Source organism: Prionailurus viverrinus, chromosome A1, assembly GCF_022837055.1.
Source record: "Prionailurus viverrinus isolate Anna chromosome A1, UM_Priviv_1.0, whole genome shotgun sequence".
Taxonomy (NCBI): domain Eukaryota; kingdom Metazoa; phylum Chordata; class Mammalia; order Carnivora; family Felidae; genus Prionailurus; species Prionailurus viverrinus.
This window is the reverse complement of record NC_062561.1, coordinates 114678904-114694227: the sequence shown is the minus strand read 5'-3', so window position 1 is coordinate 114694227 and position 15324 is coordinate 114678904. Positions and strand designations below refer to the sequence as shown.

The 15324-nt window shown below is 45.2% G+C and overlaps 1 protein-coding gene across 15 annotated transcripts in view; it reads left to right on the top strand.

Annotated features, from left to right (window-relative positions):
• The window catches only part of KLHL3 (kelch like family member 3), a 283806-nt gene that overhangs the window by 212717 nt on the left and 55765 nt on the right, over window positions 1-15324 (top strand). For all 15 annotated transcript variants that reach the window (XM_047851129.1, XM_047851125.1, XM_047851128.1 and 12 more), the window contains one exon: window positions 7266-7428. In XM_047851129.1, coding sequence (XP_047707085.1) covers window positions 7266-7428 — 163 coding nt within the window. The remainder of the gene's footprint in view (window positions 1-7265; window positions 7429-15324) is intronic.

Here is a 15324-nt window from a genome sequence, read left to right as displayed (position 1 = left end):
CACTGTACAGATGGAATTAATGTTGTAGATCAGTGGACAAGCAATGGGGAGATGACCATGCATTATCCCTGTGGGTCCAGTAGAGTCACAGGGGCTCTTTGAAGTGGAAGATGGAGGTAGAATAAAGAGAATCAGAGAGATATGACCCGACACAAACTCAACTTGATGTTTCCATCTTTAAAGAGGGGGGCCATTGGGGCGCCTGGGTGGCACAGTCGGTTAAGCGTCCGACTTCAGCCAGGTCACGATCTCGCAGTCTGTGAGTTTGAGCCCCATGTCAAGCTCTGGGCTGATGGCTCGGAGCCTGGAGCCTGTTTCCGATTCTGTGTCTCCCTCTCTCTCTGCCCCTCCCCCGTTCATGCTCTGTCTCTCTCTGTCCCAAAAATAAATAAAAACGTTGAAAAAAAAATTAAATAAAAGATGGGGGCCATGAACCAAGGAATGCGAGTAGCCTCTAGAAGCAGGAAAGGCAAAGAAACATATTTTCCCTTAGAGCCTTCAGAAGGAATGCAGCCCTGTTGACACCTTTATTTTAATCCAGAGAGATGCATTTGGGATTTCTGACTTCCAGAATTGTAAGAAAATAAATTTGTGTTGTCTTAAGCTACTAAGACAAAACCAAACACTTCCCCACCACCCCCTCCCCCCCAAAAAACCGCACCCAATAGCAAAAAAAACAAACCAACAAATACAACACTGTAGGTGAGGTTGTAGATTGTATGAATGGAACCAGCTTTTTCTAACCTTTTTACCATGTATTTGTTGAATAACTTTCTTTCTCCCCCATCAAGTCCAAAGTATTTACAAACTTGGATAAGTAGAAGATGTTCCACTCTGGATCCTTATCACCTGGCCGGGTATTTGTCTTTGTTGCTTTGGTCTAACCCAGTGGTAGTGTGTAAACACCATTATATGAAGGCAGGTAGCAGCAGATAAACTCATCAGAGACCTCTATAGAAAGTGGCTTCACCACTGTTTGTTGTAAAACTATGTTATAGGGGTAGGGCAGGGGCAAGATCGAAGATGTGCAGGTTCAGAGGAAGAAGTAGAGATGAGGCAGGAGTTGAGTCTGAAGGGAGGCCTGGGTCTGAGCCGTAGCTTCACCCCTGATCAAGAGTGAGTGCGCTTGTTCTAGGTCTGTCCCCGGCATGGTGTCTGTTTTCCCATCTGTAAAGTGAGGGCATGGGAGTCAGTGAGCTCAGGCCAGAGAAGACACTTACTCTGTCAACCCATGATTTGTGTTCCCTCCCTTCTACTAGAGCCTCTCTGACGCCCTCACTGACACCCTGCCTTAAGGATCTGTTTTCATAATTAGTAGCCGTTTTATTGAGTGGTCAGACTGTCAGCCTTCAAATCCTGGCTCCACCATTTTCTAGCTGTGAGATACGAGGCAGCTTACTTAATCTTTCTGTACCTCAGTGCTTCATCTGTAATATGGGCGTAATAGCAGTACTTAATTTCATAGAGTTAGTGTGAGGATTAATTGAATTAATATAGGTAAAGCCTTAGAACATTGCTACCCTGTGCCAGGCAGATAGTATGGGCTCTGTGAGCGCTGTGAGCACAGAGACCCTGTCATTGAGGAGCACATGGTCTGAGAGTAGAGATGCATGGCTAGGCAAATAGGTACTCAGCAGTGTGGAGGATGGGGATGGTCATGGGGGCAGCATCACTGAGGAGGTGTTCTGTGGGCCCCATCTTGAAGGAGTACTGGGTGGTCAGGCCTTCCTCCTCTGCCTGCATGCCTGTGTCCCCATTGGGACATGAGCCCCTAAAGGGGCCTGCTGTGTTCATTTGTGTGTGTGTGGTGAGGAGTGGGGCATGTGCAGGGGCTCCAGTGGAAGGCACAGTGTGGAACCTTTAGGGAACTGCGTGTTGCTTGGAATCCATGGGATATACTAACTCTGTTTACATTTTTCCTCTTCACTTTACATTGTGGTTTGATTGGGGTGACCTCCAGGAAAACAAAACAAAAAAGGTTGAGAAGAGAAAGTTTAGATCAAAACATGGCTGCTTCTTCATGCTGTGACGTATCTGCTGAGGCAGTTGCTCACAAGCTGTAAAGACAACCTTTGTTGAGGATTTGGTGCACTGAGGAGGTGAGTCTGGAGGCCCTGGGGCTCCCCTGAAAGCCTAGGAAACAAGGATCAGAGTCTGGGGCTTGGTTAAATGGCTCCCAGCTCTCCACTCTTAACCCCTTCCCAGGCACACAGGCACTGGACAGACTGAATTGCCTTTCCCTGGTGGAGGTAATAGCCATCATAGCTGGCACTTACTAATACTCATTGAAAGCCAAGTATGTGGCAGTCACTTCACATGCGTCATTTCACTTAATTACATCACCACCAAATGCGAATATTCTAGTATGATCCCTCTTTCACAGTGGAAGAAGCTAATGATCCGAGTGGTTGAATAAGCGGTAGCGTTAAGATTTGAACCCAGCTCTCTCCGTCTCACTGTGCTCTGTTGACATGGGGAATTTGAGTTGCTTGTTAAATGAATGATCAGAATCTTGACTTCTGCTCCTAATTTTAATAGTAATAAAAAGCAGTTTAACTGAGCACTCCCTATGCACCAGGCTCTCTGTTGACTGCTTTAAGTGTATTACTGCATTGGATTCTCACAACAAGCCTCGAAGGCAGTGCCATTATCATCTTTACTTTACTGTTGAGGAGGCAGAGCACAGATAGGTTCAGCAATTTGCCTTAGTCATATGGCTGGTAAGTTGAGAAGTCAAAATTCTAAGTGACACTTTAAATCACAGCACCATTTTGCTAGTGCTTCTGCTCATCTCCATACCGCTTTCCCTGTCCTTCCCATCCTCCCTCCCTCCTTCTCTCTCTCATTCTCTTTCTCTTTCCCTCCCCCACTTTCTTTTTTTTTCAACACATTTTTATTTAACAGTGTTTCTAAGTTTATTTTTGAGAGAGAGTATGAGTGGGTAAGGGGCTGAAAGAGGGCAGGGACAGAGGATCCAAAGCCAGCTCTGTCTCACAGCAGAGAGCCTGATGTGGATGGAGCTTGAACTCATGAACTATGAGACCGTGACCTGAGCCGAAGTTGGACGCTTAACCAACTGAGCCACCCAGGCACTCCTAACCACGTTTCTATGCCAGTCCTCTTGTTTGGTGTTGGCAGAGACAGACCCACTGTGTGACTGGGGCCTAGGCCTGTCACCTGGCCCCTCTGGTTACTGCTCCCCCTCCCTCTGTGCATGGCCCTGCTGCCCTGAAATTCCAGGAGTAGGTGCTTTCTGAGGCAGGGCATTTCCTTTTGTTTTTGTTAGAGGAAACAAACTCAGTGACGGGATATCCTCTGCTGTGTTTTCATGTTATCCAAGGGAGAGAAAAAACAAAACGGGGCCTGCTCGTGAAAAATGGAGGGGAGGCCATTTGCAAGCTAGGAGGAAACCTGTAAACTCTACTGAGGGTCATCCAAGGGCCCGTTTTCCCAGAACCTTTAACACTGGGGTGACAAGAAGCAAACCAAAAGCTTTTTGACCTGGGGTCATCTTACATCCCTGTGGTGGTTCCAGCCAGCAGCTCCTACATGCTCAGCCTCCTCCTTCCAGGAGCCAAGCAGTGCTGCCCTTGTGATTCAACCAAGCCAAGAATCCGAGCTTGGTCTCTTGTTCACAACCTGTTACTGCTGCCCCTCAAGGGAGTCAGGGAGTTGCGTTGCACACAAGATAAGAGAAGAGGAAATCCTCAGAAAGCCCTTGTTGTTGTGGGAGAGGGAAATGAGGATAGCCACCTTAGGGATGTTTTGCTCTCTTTTCTTTCACAGCCTTTGGGGATTTTTGTCTGTTCCCATCATGTGCAGCCCCCAGAATCCCCATGGATGGTGCCCCAGTTTATCCTTGAGACTTAGAGTTTGAGCAGTGATTTATCTTCTAGTCTCCAAACCTTGCCCTCAGTGTTCTGACTTCCTTTACTTTTCTTCACGCCTTCCTGTATGAAGCAAGTAGTGGAAGAAAAGGCCTTTTGACTCATAGCTAATCACAGTGTAAGATCAAAGAGAGGGAAGGAGCAATTAGAGAAACCACAAGTCCCCGTTCACTTTGGGAAGTCATCTTGGGAATGCTTTTGGGCAGGAGTGGATCCAAACAGGATGGAGGGGTGGTGTATAGAGAGGTGGAAAGCCTTAGAATTTTTGCCTGCTAAGTGTGTTTTGTGAACAGTAGGGAAAAGCTATGTAGGGAGCTAGCTGTATCCAGGGAGGTTTTAAAAACTGAAAGTATAACCTAAGGAATATGTTCAGGGAGTATTATTTTAATTTCTTTGGCTGGTTGTCACGAGCTTGAGAATTTAAGCACCACACCGTGCCACTGCCTTTGTGGTAAAAAAGAGGGCAAGGGGGAAGGAGGTGTGTGTCTCTCGCATGCTGTCATCTTGGTTTGACTGGCAGTGCAATTTGGGGGCGGACCAGACTCTCAGAAATCCTCCTCTGTGGGGCTTAAAAGGCTGCTGTCCCTTTCTTGCCTCTTCTTAGCCTGACCCTTTTGGGGCCTGCCCCACCACTGAGTACAGTGTGTTCTGGACAATGTTTGATTATTCCTCTCCAGCAGGGGTTCTTAGGATAACTGGTTAGAAGTTCCTGGTTCCTAGTATGATCAGCTGTCCCAACATGCTCAGGACTGAGGGGTCTCCTGGGACATAGGACTTTCAATGCTAAAATGGGCAAAGTCTCAACAAACCAGAATGACCTGTCGACCTATGGCCCTAACTGTAGATTGTAGCTAGTGCTGGGTCAAGGGGGTATCACAGAGGTCATTTGGGGATTTGAAACACAGCTTGCCTTTCCTGCTATGTATTCAGCAAGAATGGTTAATGGTTCTCTACTTAACTAGCAGGCAAAGACTAATCTGGTCCTAGAATCTGTTTGGCTGGACTGAGCAAGCTCACAGGTTAATTGAGGTTCCCAGTTTATGGGTGCTTAGTGGGGCTACCCACTAGGTGGCTGCTTAGTGGGGATGGAGCTCAGATGGTCACATTTGGAGCTACGTTATAGTCTAAAACTCCCAAGAGTGGGTGAATTTACCTTTTTCCTTCTCTGGAATGAATCAGTGGTTCAGAAATTACTAAGGACATGATGTTAATTTACCGTTGGGGACATAGCATAGGGGAAGAAAGAAGGGAGAGGAGCATGCTTTCTAGAACTTTCTGGAACTCAGCTGTGTGAGGGAAGAAGTTAAGCTCATAAAGAGGAAGAGCTTGCCTTGTGGAGAGTAGGCTCTTAGCTCACTAGTAGGAGCATTGGTGGTGGAGGATGACATTGGTGGTTTCTGCCTATAGCAGGGATGAGGAAAGGCTGCCTCAGTTTTAGCACTGAAAGTCCTGTGTCCTGGGAAATGCTTCATCCCTAAGCAAACTTAGCTGTTTACCCTCGTAGTGGGACAAGGCCCAAGAATGGGCAGGGGGACAGGCTTTTTGGCCTTATTGCATGGAGCATTCAGACATGTTTGGGGAGAAGGTCAGGGTCTAGAATTTAAATCTCGTTAAAAAAAAAAAAAAAAAAGACTTTTGTAGTGCCCTAAATCAGAAAAACAAAACAAATACATCTGTAGCCTAAGTCTTCCTGGGCAAGCTCTTGTGGATGAGAACAGCTGGAGTCTGGCCCAGACACTCTCCCTGAGAGTCAGGGGAGCAGCTAAGAGCAAAGGCTTGGGACGCATGGGTGTTGTCTGGGGGTGAAATGGATGCTGGGGGCCCCGAGCTAAGCAGCCTCAATGAAACTATAATGCTCTGTGATTGTTTTTTTCAAGTTTCTTTTTTGGAAAGTCATTCTCAGACTGTGTACCTTTTCCCCGAGAGTGGGGGTGGAGGGCAGCAGAGCTGGGGTCTAATAGGACTGTGCCATCTCTTCTGGGTATTTGATCCAGAGGGCAGGCTTTGGCAACTGTGGGCAAGTCCTAGGGAAACTAGACTGGGATTGGCACCCCTCTGGCCTGCTGAAGCCAGTCTTCTCTGGCTTTTAGGAAAAACACATGCACACACACCTGAGCAGGAACTATTTCTGTTTTCCAGGATACAGCATAAATACTCATGTGTTCTGTGACCTTTTAAAAGGAAATGCCTCTCTCCTTTCTCTGAGAATGTACCTAAAGATGTTCTTTACCATTTTTCTTTTGGATGGCAGAATACGGTGTGATTGCCTGAATCTCAAGGGGTTTGAGGGTCACTCTTTTGTTCCGGTAGATTGTAAGCTCCTTAAGAACAGGGATCTGGTTTACTGTGCTTACCACTAAACCCCAGAACCTAGACCAGTACCTGGCATACAGATGCTTAAGTAGCGAACGCACTAGTTAACAATTTAGTCTGTGCCTTTCTGAGTGAAAATGATATGTTTAAAGCTGTAGAGAAGTGCTTTCTGAAACTTGGCTGTATGTTACAATGCTTGGGGAGCTTTAGAAACATCTCACTGGCCAGGTCACATCTCATACCTATTAAGTTAAAATCTTTGGGGGTGAGACATAGGCATCAGTATTTAAGAAATTCTCCAGGTGATTCAGTATGGTACCAAGTAGGAGAACCAATCTATCTTGGTCTGCTTGGGCTGCCATAACAGAATACCACACAATGGGTGGCTTAAACAACAGAAATTTGCTTTCTCCTAGTTTTGGAAATTACAAGTCCAGGGTCAGATTTCCAGCTGATTTGGTTGCTGATGAGACTCTTCCTGGCTTTTCATAAGGTCGCTTTCTTCCTGTGTCCTCACACTATAGAGAGAGTGAGAGCTGTGGTGTCTCTCTGTCTTCTTGTAAGGGCCCCATCTTTATGGTTTCATTTAAACCTTTATCACTTCTCTGTGGGCCCCAGTCTCCAAATACAGCTTGTTGGGGTTAGGCTTTCACATTACAAATCTGGGGGAGGAGGGCACAAACATTCAGTCCATACGGTGGTTCTAGCAGCTGCACGCATCACCGGGATGTTCATTAGAAATGCAGGCTCTCAGGCCCCACCCTGGACCTATTGAATTGGAGCTTTAATAAGATCCCCAGAGATTTCATATATTCGTGATTGGGAGGCACTGGTGTGGAATGTAGGGATACAGAGCATCTGCTGATGCTGAGGATCTACCAAGCAGAGAGTAGTGGGAAATGGGGCTGGGGCTGCCCTGAAGGAAGTTTGGACTTAGTTGGACAGGCAGGGGAGAGCCATGCAAGACCTCGCGAGCATGGGAGTGGTATGATTGGGATGGTGTTTTAGTGAGATGATGCCCTGCCAGAAGTGTCTAGTGTCTCAGAATGTCACCTTCTCCTCTAGGTGCTGCTCCCAGCAGCCAGCTTGCTGCAGCTCATGGATGTTCGGCAGAACTGCTGTGACTTCCTGCAGTCTCAGTTGCATCCCACCAATTGCTTGGGCATCCGCGCATTTGCCGATGTGCACACCTGCACTGACCTTTTGCAGCAGGCCAACGCATATGCAGGTAAGGGGGAGCTGGGGTGCTGCACCTGTGCCGAGCTTGTGGGTTTAATAACCTGCTCCTCAGAGACGGTGAGAAGAGCGCTGTGCTGGGAAGCGGTTGTGATGTAGTCGGGGAGACAAGACAGGTGGAGGGATACTTAACAGTGAGAGTTCCACCAATCACCAAGTGGAATAGGATTAATTGCCAGACAGTCATTTTCACAAGAGAATAGGAAGGAGATCTGAGACTTTGTGGAAGGAGGAATCATTTGAGTTAGGTCTTGAAATCAGTCTTTTTTGTTGTTGTTTAAGAAAATTTCCTTTTTTTTTTTTTTTTAATTTTATTCATTTTGAGAGAGAGAGCATGAGCAGGGGAGGGCAGAGAGAGAGGGAGAGAAGGAGAATCTCAAGCAAGTTTTGCACTGTCAGCACGGAGCCCGATGTGGGGCTCAGACTCACAAATCTTGACATCATGACCTGAGCCAAAGTCAAGAGTCAGATTCTTAACCAGCTGAGCTACCCAGGCGCCCTGAAAATTTCTGTCTTGATCAAAGTGTTCTATGAGTATGGTTCTAGAAGCCAAATACTACTGCAGAGCCTGTAATGGTAAGCCAGAGTCCCCTGCTCTGCTTTCCCACACCAGCTCCATTCTCTATGTCCACTCAACCTTCAATTCTGACAGAATTAAAGGGCAGGTTCTGATTCTGCTAAAAGGTGCAACATCTACTCATTACTTCCATTTATCTAAATAAAATGTGCCACTATTTTCAATTTATTAGTTTGAGATATTATCTGTTGACTTTTCACAGAAGTACAGGACTGAGCTTTCATGGACTTTCCCTCATGTATACACGCTCTTTCTTGCTCTATTCTCCCAGTACCATTTCTACAACCAAGTTGAGTTACCAATTATAATTAGGTTTTTATAATCAGAAAGGCAGTTAATAATTGCTTTTTTCAGGCCTGAATTATTTTTTTATTAAAAAAATTTTTTTAATGTTTATTTTTGAAAGAAAGAGAGAAAGAGAGAGTGAGCAGGGGAAGGGCAGAGAGAGAGGGAGATGCAGAATCCAAAGCAGGTTCCAGGCTGTGAGCTGTCATAGAGCCCGACGTGGGATTCAAACCCACAAACCGTGAGATCGTGACCTGAGCCTAAGGTAGGCACTCAACTGACTGAGCCACCCAGGCGCCCCAGGCCTGAATTTTATTCACCTTGTAATCTCACAGATGTTAGAAAATATCTAAGAAGTGCTAGTTAATATGGAATTAAGTGTAGTAAAGTCGGTACTAGGCATAGACTGTGACATTATGTTGCATTACTTTGTTGGGGAGTATATTTGTTCACCGATGCTTGAATGCCTATGTTGGACATATTCTAGGTGCTGGAGAAGTAGTAGAAAACTAAACAAGTCTCTGCTCTCATGAAAAAAAAATTCCTACCACCAATCCTTGTAAGACAGATTTTTGTAAGAATTGAACATCAGGGGCACCTGGGTGGCTCAGTCGGTTGAGCGTCCAACTTCGTCTCGGGTCATGATCTCAGGGTTCGTGAGTTTGAGCCCCACATCGGGCTTTGAATTGACAGCTCAGAGCTTGGAACCTGCTTCAGATTCTGTGTCTCCTTCTCTCTCTGCCCCTCCCCCTCTTGTGCTCTGTCTCTCTCAAAAATAAGTAAACATTTAAATAAATGAATGAATGAATGAATGAATGAATGAATGAATTGAACATCAGATAATGGGCTGATTCCACATCAGATAATGGGCTGATTCCATTCCGTTTCTCTGCCAGAGCTTGTCATGCTCTTATTTTAGTGGGGTTTTGGGAGGGAACAGAGATCGACATGAATGTTCAGTACACCATGTTTAGCTGGAAAGAAATCTTCACTGATATTTATTTTGACTCGAGGACAAAGAAGGATCATGGGTGGCCCAGGCAATGGGTCTAGTCATTTTAATCAATAGATTCACTCATGGCTCCCTCTTTCCCTTGCACTAAAGTGTCTCATTCTTCCCCCTGCCCAAACAAATACCATCTGTCTTTGTGTCTCCTATTCATCCCGTGTCTGGAAATGAGCCAAGGGCCTGTTGCCTGTCCACCTGCCAGCTCCCTGTGCTGTGTTAGTCATTCAGTCCACAAGGCAGTACGCATGTGCTCTATTTCTTGGAATCCTTGTGTTCTTTTATCAACCTCTCAGACTCCAGGAGCCTACATCGATTCTCATTTCTCTCTGAAGTCTGTTTCAGACACAGTTGGTAAGATGATGATTCTTATGAAGGACATTGCCCAGTGGTCCCACTTCTGAATTCTGCTGACTCTTCCTGACTCTGAACCTTGAGTCTCCTATTTCTTTGCTCCCACTCCTGTGCCCTCTTTTTCCTTTCTATCTTTCACTTTCTTTCTTCTTTTATCTCAAGGAGCCCTTTCTCTGCCTAGAGAGGGATCCCAGCCTGGCCTTCGAAGAGGGTTGTGCTCAGGCTTTGCTTCACCAGGAGCCAAGAGCTTGGCCAAGGCCCAGGTCAACTTGTGAACATCTGCTGGTATAGGGGCAAAGGGAGAGTGCTTACATGCCAGCAATTCTCTTTTTCTTCCTTGTCTCCCCTCCCTAGCCTTCTCCTTCTGCACAACATTTGCAAGTATGTGTAGTTTTGTGTTTTGTAGTCAGCTGACAACAATTTTCTGAAGTTTGGGTTGTGTATTTAACCCCCAACTTTGACAAGTTCCTTGGTTCTTTCCCCCACATTCACAAATTGTGTCTTCCCCCAGTGGTCCTTTCACTGTCTGATGGTGACAGACACTTGTGGGAGGATGGGGAGTATGCTGTTGGAACACAGTGTTGTCTTGATAGTCCTTCATCCTGATGCTGTCATGGTGATTGGCTTCTGTCAGCGTTGTGGGTGTTTGTGCACACAGATGTGTATATAGATGTCCTGTTGAATTATTTTTAGTTGGCATTTATTGAGCTGCCACTTTGGGTCACATCCTATGCTAAGTATTTTATGTACATCATCTCATTTAATGCATGAAATAGCTAAGGAAACTAAGGCACAGAGAAGTGAAGAAATTAGTTGGTGTCACACAGCTGGTAGAGACAGAGGCAGGGTTCAAACCCCATAGCATTGACTCAAGAGCCAGTGTTTATAACTACTACATTCTTTGGCTCCAGGCTCCATTTGGACATAGGTGGGCCTGTGGATTGGTAACTGATGAGTGTTGGTACCTAGAGTTGATGTTTTTCATTGGAAATGTGAGCCTGGAAGACTGCCATGTAGTCACCATGTAGACAGACCATGTAGACAGATGACCAGCTTCTCTGCTAGACTCAGGGTGTTTAGTCATCTTTGGGTGGAGAAGTGAGATGTAGACATCTTCTCTTCGCTGTTAGGCTGCCCCCTCATTGCTCATGTGAGTCCTCCTACTTTTCCTGTCACTGTTAGTGTCACTTGAGGCTGAGAGTTTCCTCCCTGTGGAGCCTTGTGTGGAACCTGTGACCATCTCTTGCTCGTAGTTTTTCTGTAGGCCTCAGCCATGCACAGCAGGGAAGCCATGGTAATGCAGAGGTTGATAAGACCTCAACGGAAAGATTTTAGAAGAAATATGAAGGTAAGATTGTGAAGTGTTTTGAGAAGCGTGTGTGAAATGATGATCCACACTTAATCCCTCATACCTACCCACTGATGTGAGTGTGCTTTGTTTCTTTGTTCTTGTACCTCCTGATTTTAGACGGAACCTGGCATTCTCTGCCATCAATGCCTCTTGAGACAAAGCTGATGTCTTGTCCCCATCCCACTGTAAGTGGGCACCAAGCAGGGTCACATACAAGGGGCAGGCAGTATCAGCCCTTGTGGTCACAGGCTTGCCTACCCCATGCCTTTCATTAGGAGGTGTTTTAAACCAAGAAACTACAAGGAGACCATCCAGTTCAAAACTAGGGATCAGACCAGCCATCCCTTGGAGCTGAGTGACCCTAGGCCTTTTTTCCCTTTCCGTGATGGGGGTAGTACATCCTGCTCTCTTCCAGGATGGCTTTGGGCATGGGAGGACAGGGAGGAGAGCCTCCTGCAGAAGTAGGCACCGCCACAGGGGCTGTACTTCAGAGCCTCCCCACCCATCTCATGATCTATAGTAACAGGGCCTTTCATCTGGGTCCTGGTGGAGAGATGAGTCTCCTCAGATCAGCACCATGGCTGCTACTTGAGAGAGAGGACCACTTCCAGAGCTTCTGATTTTGGTTTCTCTTTATCCAGATACACAGGCAGGTATGTCCTGCTTCCCATGCCCTCCCTAGTCTCTGGCTAGCTGGCCTCTGCCTGCACTTGTTCATGACCCCCAGTTTTACCTCTGAATTCTATTCTTTTCTTTTCTCCAACACAAACTTTCTTTTGCTGTTGTTATTGCTCTTGTTACTGCTGTCTTAGTAGAAAACCACCCCTGATCATTAAAGGAAAATCAGATAGGCAGAAAGAGCAGGCAAAGCAACACAATTCTACCCAGAGAGGACCACAGTCAGCACCCTGACATAGAGCTTTCTCCATCTTTTTCATTGCATATGTATGTTTTCCAGTTTAAAAAACCCCTTTGTAGTACGTTCCAAACAGCCTTTCATGTTAGCAGGAACATTGCTATACCATTATTATTGAAATGAATTTATTCGATAAAATTCAACTTATATTCATAAAAAAATTCAATCAGTACACAAAGTTACAAAACACAAAGTCCATTTATCTCATGCCCTGTCTATGAAGGGCACTGATCCCTGACTCTGAAGGGAACAACGATCTTGGGTAATTGTATGGAAAATAAATAAATAAATAAATATATATATATATATATATATATATATATATATATATATATATTGCTTTCTAACATACCTAAATAGATGTGTTCTGTACTCATTGTACTTTTTCTTGACTTATACAAAATCTTGGAGTTCTTTCCGGACCCTTGTGCATGGCTACATCTTGTTGCTTTTCTCTGCTGCATCATATGGATGGACTACAACTTATTTAACCAATCCATATTAATGTTATTTGTTTTTTCTTTCATATACAATGCTTGAGTGAGGATTCTTATACCTGCTATTTTGGAGTACAACTGTTAGTGTGTAAGCAATAGTGAGGTTGTCCCTATAGAGTATCATCTAAGTGCATAAAGTAGCTCAAAGAGAGTGTGCGTTAAAAAAATTGATAGATATTGCCCAATTGCTCTCCAAAAAATGAAAGTATTTTTAAGGGGAGCTCTTGCCTCTGATAAGTCTTGAGCCCTCTGGTGAAGGCACCAAGAGGCAGATACAGTATAGCTCTGAGAGGGGGATCACCTCTCTCCCCCCAGCTGCCTGATTGGCTTCCTGTTTGGAATGGCCCTGTCTCTTCCTTCTGTGGCAGTCCCCCCTGCTTCCTCCAGGTCCACTTTCCCCCTCCAGGTTATGTCCCCAGATTTTGGCTGTGATATTTGATTCTGGGGTGGGGGAGGGTTGTCCCCCAATTTAGAAGCTGACTGCTTTGACCCTTGCCCCCAGCTGATGGGTAGCTAGCAGCTGAGAAAGGGACCCTGGTGTTTGGTGCAGCTTGTTTCTTAGCCATCATTATTGTTTCCAGGGCTGCTTAATCTTTAACCTCGTTGGCCAGGGCCCTGGTTTATTGGGACTCTGTTGCTTGATAATTGGGCAGCCAGGTACTGGGCCATCAGCAGAGCTGGTTGGGAGGGATGTTAATGGGACCCCATTAATGAAATGCCAATTAAAATTCCTTGGACATGTTGTTTACATCAGTCTGCCAAAGCTGAGCTATAGTCCTTCAGCCATGGGATGGAAAAGCCATCAGATTTCACGTGTTCATGGAGAGAAATAGCCTTCTTTTGACTGAGTCACTTGAGATCATGGAACAAAGTGACTAAATTAAGGGCAACCAAAAAAAAAAAAAAACATTGACAAATCACTTAAAAAACATGAACCTCTGACTCAGCGAGGGTTGTCTTTGGAATTGCTGCCTCCAACTTGGCATCATGAAATGATGACAATGGTGGTAATGGTAACCGTAGGAGGTTTTACCATTTTGCTGAACATTTGCTAGATGCCAGGCATGGTGCTACATGTTTCCCAGGCATGACTTCATTTTGGCCACGTGGCCACGAGAGGTAGTTTCCATTTTTCCGATTTATACATGAAGAAGCTGACACTCCAGAAAGGTTTAGTGATCTTGGCCAAGATCACATCGTAAGTGACAGTGCCAGGATTCATAGTGAGGCTGTCTGATGCGGGAGCCTGTGCTCTGAGCCCAAGTTATTTTCACATCCACCCAGTCCAGCCTCGCTGCCCATCACGCTTGTCTCACTCCTGCCTCCCCAATTTTCTGTGCTAACTTGAGGGGGGCAAATGAAGCAGTAGTGTAAGATGCAGGTGGTTTTTGTTGCTAGATGTCTCATTTTGGAGAAGAAGTTTCTTTTAGGAAACTCTCCCTATCCTTCTATGCTCTAGGTAACAGGGAATTCTGATGTTGAATCAATAACACTGATAAATGGGCATTTTTCATGTAGCTTCTTGGTGTGTGTGTGTGTGTGTGTGTGTGTGTGTGTGTGTGTGTGCACATGCATATTAGAAAGGGGGAGAGATAACACATGTATCTAGAATGAAGTCAATGGGGAAAGGAGGGGAGAAGTATTGATATTTAGAGTCTGAGGGCTGGTGGTCATGATCCTTGTGGGAGATGGTTAAGGTAGATCTCTTTCTTTTTTCACTATTTAAGGAATTTTTATTAAAGCAAGAATTTGATAATCCAAATTACATTGATAATCCAAATTACATTTCCTTGCTCAGTTATCAATTCTGTTATTTAAAACAGAAGTGACATTCTGAGCTATTCCACAGTAAAGAATTACAAAAATTAAAGAAAGGAATGCTTTAAATTTTTGTACTTTGCTAAAACTGTGGGCCTTGAAAGCCAAATCCTGATTCAGGAAAGCTTACTTCCGCCCTCCAAAAAATAGGGCAGTAGGGGAGAGAGAGATGTAAAGCAGTTCTGTTTTGTTGTTTTACCCTGATAAAATGTTTTGATCCTGTTTGTGTGTTCACCTGTGTCAACCAGTCTTTTCTTGGGGGGTGGGGATGGGAGGGTATGACCAGTGGTTCAGGTCAGAGTTACTCATGCCTGTTCCCTGGGGCTGCTGGGCCTGGAATAATGGGGTTTATTTCATCTCTGCAGGTCAGAGAAGTCATAGATGGATTTTCAGTTCCATTTGTTCTGGGCTTGTAGTTTAGATGAACCTGATTAAAGGTTAATTTCATCCCATCAAAAGGTTGGAATGGGTTTGGAATTAACTTGGGAGGTTGCGCAAGCCCTAGGCAGTCGATCCTGAAGAATGGGTAGGGAAGCACAATATATGCAGATGTGCTTGACACTGAGAATTCAGTTTCAAACAAGGCAAACTCAAACAAGGTAGACCCTGCCCTCATGGGATGCACAGTCCCAGTATGAAAGAAAGACGTCAGACGATACAACGGGTCTATTAGGGGTATGATAATTTTTATTTTCTGTTTTGGGGGCTTTGGAAACACAGAAGACTCTCACTTCATCTAGCCTGGTGGTGGGTAGGCGGATTAGGGAAGAATCTCAATTCAAGGGTTAGGTCTGAGATTTGAATCCAGGAATGATGCCAGAATGTTCAGAACACGCCTCTCCTAAGGTTGTTTTTAAAGAAAGGTCTTTAGATTCATATTCTCTTTGTCTCTCTGCGGTAGTAACCCTAAGACAGATTCTTAGGGTGCTCCAACGTCAATATTGAATGTTACTACAGCGGCCTGCTTAGGACAAATTATTACGATCGTGGGGACGAAGAATGTTTGCTGTTGTAATCATACAGCCTTGGTTTCAAAACCTGGCTCTACCACTTACTGCTGTGTGATCGTAAGCACATGACTAAA